The sequence below is a fragment of the Hemitrygon akajei genome, chromosome 9 (assembly GCF_048418815.1).
Source record: "Hemitrygon akajei chromosome 9, sHemAka1.3, whole genome shotgun sequence".
Taxonomy (NCBI): domain Eukaryota; kingdom Metazoa; phylum Chordata; class Chondrichthyes; order Myliobatiformes; family Dasyatidae; genus Hemitrygon; species Hemitrygon akajei.
In genome coordinates this window covers 70,177,084-70,183,083 of record NC_133132.1, presented here as the reverse complement: position 1 = coordinate 70,183,083, position 6,000 = coordinate 70,177,084, and the positions used below count along the sequence as shown (strand labels likewise).

At 47.0% G+C, this 6,000-nt stretch overlaps 1 protein-coding gene across 1 annotated transcript in view; it reads right to left on the bottom strand.

The window, feature by feature from the left end:
* The window catches only part of npas4l (neuronal PAS domain protein 4 like), a 6,230-nt gene extending 3,953 nt beyond the window's left edge, over nt 1-2,277 (bottom strand). Inside the window, exons 1-6 of the mRNA XM_073055354.1 lie at nt 2,218-2,277; nt 1,450-1,589; nt 1,048-1,211; nt 497-639; nt 190-289; nt 1-110 (exon numbers count right to left, since the gene is read on the bottom strand). The exon at nt 1-110 is cut by the window's left edge and continues 140 nt beyond it. Coding sequence (XP_072911455.1) covers nt 1-110; nt 190-289; nt 497-639; nt 1,048-1,211; nt 1,450-1,589; nt 2,218-2,277 — 717 coding nt within the window. The remainder of the gene's footprint in view (nt 111-189; nt 290-496; nt 640-1,047; nt 1,212-1,449; nt 1,590-2,217) is intronic.
* Between the last annotated feature and the right edge of the window lie 3,723 nt (nt 2,278-6,000).

Sequence of the window (6,000 nt, the reverse complement as noted above, 5' to 3'; positions counted from 1 at the left end):
TGAGGTGGTGTTCTGGGACAGGAGGTAGCGTCCTGAGAAGTGGACCCAGCGGTGGGCTTCAGGCAGGCCCAGCGATCGGGAGCAGGGCATCCGGCAGATGAAGGAGCAGCCTGCAGGATAGAGCAGGAGTGAGAAGGGTGTGGAGATCCCAGGATGGCCAGTGCTGTTCGGAACCCTGCTGGGTCTTACCTGAGGATGGTGCTGCTTGTTGCAATGCCTGGTGGACAAGCCATCGGTCAGCAGCGTGAACAAGGTGATCAATGCTGTCTCCCCGAGTTACCAGCTCCACCTGGGGGGGGGGGGTGCAGACAGAGGCTGGGTGAGAAGTTGACCACTCAGCATGCAGCAACAGCTCAGCAACTCAACACACAAGCAACTGGAGGAGGTCCTTCAGTCCCTCGAGAGCCCGTTACGCGGGAACTGGAGTGGGCAGAGTGTGAGCCCTTGGCAGGAGGTCCCAGTTGTTCCTCTGGCCCTGACCTGCACTGTTACTCACCATGGAGAGCCCCAGGTAGTCAGTGACATTCTGGGAGAGGTGAACCAGTTTTCCGCAGGATGTCAGAGTGATGAGGAACCCATTCAGAGCCGGCAGGAAGTCCACGTTCAGGGGCAGAGGCTGGAGAGTGGGGCTGCCCACAGCTGGAGGAGTAAAAGGTATGGAGGTCAGTTGGAAAGAATGATGAGGGGGATCCCACACCAGGAGAGACCAGGAGGGAAATGCAGGACACTCTGAGACAGATTGACTTGAGAAGCAGCAGGAGACAGAGTTGAGACACAGCAAGACACACCTGGACAGACCGAAACACACAGAGAGATGGGGAGACTCACCAAGATGCATCAAATTCTCTGACCCTGATCGAGAGACACAGCAAAACAGACTGGAGAGTCCAGGAAAGACTAAGAGATGCAGAAGTGTGCTGGGACAGACCAAATGCTCCAGAGAGCCCAAGATATGGATCAGGAGACATGAGGAGACACCAGATCAGACCAGATGCACTGAGAGTCACTGAGACTGGGACAGAAACCTCCAACCCCCAGCCCCCTTACCCAGGCGGTGTTGTGCACGGCGGACACAGACATTGACCATGGCCATGGTGTTGAGGTAGGAGAGCCGTTCCTTCTCATCCTGGGACAGGGGCAATAGGTTCCGCAGGGTCCGCAACTCCACCCTCATCAGGTCCCGGCGAGCCTTTGATGCCCCTTTGGTGGACCTGCAGAAGGAGCAAGGACATGAGGCCCCAACTGGCTGGAGGAGGAGGAAAGTGAGGGGAGGGGAAGAGAGGGGGTAGGAGGAAGGGCAGGAAGTTGGAGGGGAAATGAAGAACAGGGAGGAGGAAGAGGAATGGGGAGGGGAAGGTAGGAAGGGGAGGATATGTGGGAGACAGGAGAAGTGGGAGATCGGGATCTGGAGAGAGGTAAGGGAGAAGAGAGAGGTGGTGCACAACTAACCTGTACCGCCGGGCTTGTCCATCCTGATGCTTGTGTGCAGCTGCCATCTGTCCTGAGAAGGGTGGGGAGTTACCTCCTAATCCCAGGACCTGCCCCCTCCCAGGGGTTCCAGCTCCCGGAACAACTGTCATCCTCAGGTCCTGAAACAGAGTGATGGTCGGCTGTCAGCTGGAAGTTCCAGGCTGACCATCTGCCCAGGGTCAGCGTCAAGACCTGACAACACTCCCTGAGGTTCTAGAGTCATGGACAGTCATACAGAATGGAAACAAGTCCTTTGGCCCAACAAGTCTATGCTGACCAAAATTCCTATCTAATCTAGCCTGATTTGCCCACATCTGGCCCAATTGCCCTTTCCTATCCATGTACCTGTCCAAAATGTTGTCATTGTACTGTCTTAAGCACATCCTTTGGCAGCTTATTACATGTACACACCATCCTCTGTGTGAAAGTTATTCCTCAGGTCCCCTTTAAATCTTTCCCCTCTCACCCATGCCCTTTCGTTTTAGACCACCTTTCCCTGGGAGAAGGATTGTCCATCCACCTTATCTAAGCTTTTCATGTTTTTAATGAACCTCTATAATTTCATCCTTCAGCCTCCTAGGCACCAGAGAAGGTAGTCCAGTTCTATCCACCCCCTCCATCTAACCCAAGCCCTTAAGTCCTGTAACATCACTGGAAATCTTTTTTTATGCACTCTCTCCATTTTAAAGACATCCTTCCTGGAACAGGGTGACCAGACTCTACGTAGTACTCCAAATGTGACCTTACCAATATCTTGTACAGCTGTAAGATGTACTCAACATTCTGTACTGAAGCCTTCTTCACCATCCTGTTTACCTGTATCAACATTTTCAAATAACCATGTACCTGCACCCCAAGATCTTTCTGATCTTTACATTTTACAGGGCCCTGCCATTTATTGTACAAGCCCTGCTCTGATATGTCCAACCAAAGCGAAATACTTTGCATTAATAAGTGTTAAATTCTATTTGACATTCCTTTCCCCATTTTCCCAGTGTATCCAGCTGACCAGCTTATCTGGGATCCCAAGTGATCTCACCTCCCAGACTAGTTTTCCATGTAGGCCCTTAACAAAAGCCTTGCTAAAGGCTATGTAGACAATATCTACTACCATTCCCTCATCAATCCTCTTGGTCACTTTATCAAACATCCCAACCAAATTTGTAAGACACAATGTTCCACGCACTATGCCATGCTGACTTTCCCAAATCAGTCCTTGCATTTCCAAATGGAAGGAGATCCCGTCTCTCCAAATCCTCACCAATAACTTGCCCACCCTCATGTCAAGGTCACTTGTCTGTAGTTCCCTGACTTTTCCTTTCAGCACTATTTTAAATAAAACCACCATCTAAGACTTTCAGAACCTCATCCATGGTATCCAATGATACAAATATTACTACAAAGGGTCCTGCAATTTCTTCCCAGAATGTCCAAGGATATGCTTGATCAGGACATAGGGGTTTATCTAATTTTATGTGTTTTAAGATCTTCAGCACAGAAATAGGCCGTTTGATCAACCTGGTCCATGCCAACTTGGTCTTCTGCCTAGTTCCCTCTACCTGCATCCAGACCATTACCCTCCATACCTCTCTTAACTGTTATAATTGCCTATGCATCTACCATTTCCGCTGGCAGCCAACTCCACACTTGCACACCTCCTCCCCACCCCCCCCACCAGAACTCTATAATGTGGATTCTCTCCAAGACATCACTATTAACTTCCATGAGTTCGATTGTTTCTATGTTTTTCTCCAAGGTGAATACTGACAAGAAATATTTGGTTTAGGGCTTCATCCATCTCCTGTGTCTCTTGCCTTTGGCTTATCTGCCAAAACTATCTCATGTTCAGTTTTGAACACCTCCTCCTCAATTTGCCTCGTAGTGTACTTCTACATCGCATATGTTCCTTAGGGCAATCACTTGATCCTCAGCTATATATATATATCTGACTTATGCCTCCTTTTTCTGACCAGAGCCTCAATGTACCTCATCAACCAGACTTTCTTACTCCTGCCAGCCTCGCCTTTCACTCCAACAAGAATGTGCTGGTCCTGAATGCTCCCTCTCTTTTAAAAGCTTCCCACTTGCCAGATGTTATTTTAATTACAAACAGACATTCTCAATTAACTTTTGAAAGTTCCTTTCAAATATTATTTAAATTAACCTTGCACTGATATAGGACTTCAACTTGAGGACCTATCTTATCTTCCTCTATAATTATTTTAAAATTAATACAACAATGGTCATGATTCCAAAGTGCTCCTTACTGACATTTCAGTCACTTACCCTGTCTCATTTCCTTTTTAGGTCCACCCACCCACGTAGCCCTACTGGACACTTTGGCAAATAGTGCACTAGGGTCACGATTTAACCTCCCTCCCTGGGGTTGTAGTGCAAACATAAGGGTCCTGGCCTGCCTGTCCACCCTGAAGTCATCACTTATAGTCATAGAAAAATACAGCACAGAAACAGGCCCTTTGGCCCATCTAGTCCATTTAAACTGCCTACTCCCATTGACCTGAACCTAGACAGTAGCCCTCCATATCCCTACCATTCATGTACCTATCTAAACTTCTCAACATTGAAATCCATCTTGCATGCACTACACGCACTGGCAGCCCAACACTCTCACAACTCTGCATGAAGATGTTTCACCCTTCACTCTTAACTCATGACCTCTGGTGGTATTCCTACCCAATCTCAGTGTAAAAAGTCTGCTCGCATTTACCCTATCTATATCCCTCATAATTTTGTATACCTCTATCAAATCTCCCCTCAATCTTCTATGTTTGAGAGAATAAAGTCCTAACCTATTCAATCTTTCCTTAAATCTCAGGTTCTCCAGACTCGGCAACATCCCTGTAAAATTTTCTCTGTACTCTTTCAGCCTTGTTTACATCTTTCCTGTAGGCAGGTGATCAAAACTGCAAACAATACTCTAAATTGGGCCTCACCAATGACCTTTTACAACTACAACGTAATACTCCATCTCTTCTTCTCAATACTTTGATTTATGAAGGCCAATATGCCAAGAGCTTTCTTATCAATTCTATCGAACTCTGACGTGGACTGTGAATTATGGAGATGTATTCCCAAATCCCTTTGTTCTTCAGCACTCCTCAGTGCCCTAATAATTCACTGCGTAAGACCTACTCTTGTTGGTCCTAACAAAGTGCATTAAATTCCATCTGCCATTTTTTTAGCCCATTTTTCTAGCTGGTCCAGATCCCTCTGCAAGCCATGATAGCCTTCCCCTCTAACCAGCTGGTCCCAATTTCTTGTGTTTGCCCCACTCCAAGTACCTATCCAAGTGCATCTTAAATGATAGTATTCCACCTGCCTTAACCACTTCCTCAGGCAGCTCATTTCATGTGCTCCCCACCCTGTGCATGTAAAAAGTTGTCCCTCGGGCCTCCATGCCCCCTAATTTTGGACTCCCCTACCCTGTGAAAAAGACTGTTACTGATCACCCTATCTACGCCTCCCATAATTTTACATATTTCTGCAGCTGCCCCTCATTCTAAATGAATAATGGCCTCATCTGGCTAATTTCTCCTTATAACTCACATCCTCTAGTCTAGCAGCATCCTCCTAAACCCTTTCTGCATTTTTTTCCTGTTTAAACTACACCTTTCCTTAAAAAAAAAGCCGAGGTTACCAAAACTGTACACAAGTCTCTCCTCGTCTAGCAAACTCCAGCCTATTCACAGCCACCTGCCTCATCTCATCTCCTTACAGTACATGGACACAAGCCCTTCAACTCAGACTCCATGCCAACCATTAAAGTCCCCGTTACACTAATCCTGTTTTAGTCTATCTAAGTTGCCACCAACTCCAGATTCTACCCTCATGGCGATTTACAGCCCTGAATTAACCCACTGACTCGGCAAGGATGAGGAGGGAGAACGTGCAAACTCCAGTCATCCTGCACTCGAGCTGGGAAGCGGCAGCCAGCTCTATCTTCCCCAGAGATCTGAGCACTCCCAGCAAACTATCCCTTGGCTTCTGCCCTCTGGGCTGGTAGAATCTGTCCCTGTCACACGTTGCCCCCTGACTCCATTAACCCCTATCCGCACCCTCACCCTAAACAATCTCTACTCTGTCCCCAAAATTATAATTGCAATTCCAGGAAAAACAACTTTGGCACAAACTCTGAATTGCCTATCCAGCCACGTGCCAATGTTAGTAGATATCTACAGTATATGTAATACAAGTCTGTGTCAAAGGTTAGTGTGCAGTGCAGACTTTGTAACGATGACATGCAGTGGTATGCCTGTTGTGTGTGAAAGAGAACTTTAGACGTGTCTGTATCTATGTCACCTCGATGCATCTTGTAGATCTGCTTCAATATATACTGTTGACGTGATTTGGTTGTAATACAGACCTGTGTCATTGTAACAGAGCAAAGTCAGTATGTACTATAGCCTGTATGTAAACAAACAGGAGAGGCGTGTGTGTGTGTGTATATGATATACACACACCATATACCAGTGTGCACCGGATTGATCTGTGTATGGATGTGCGTGTATG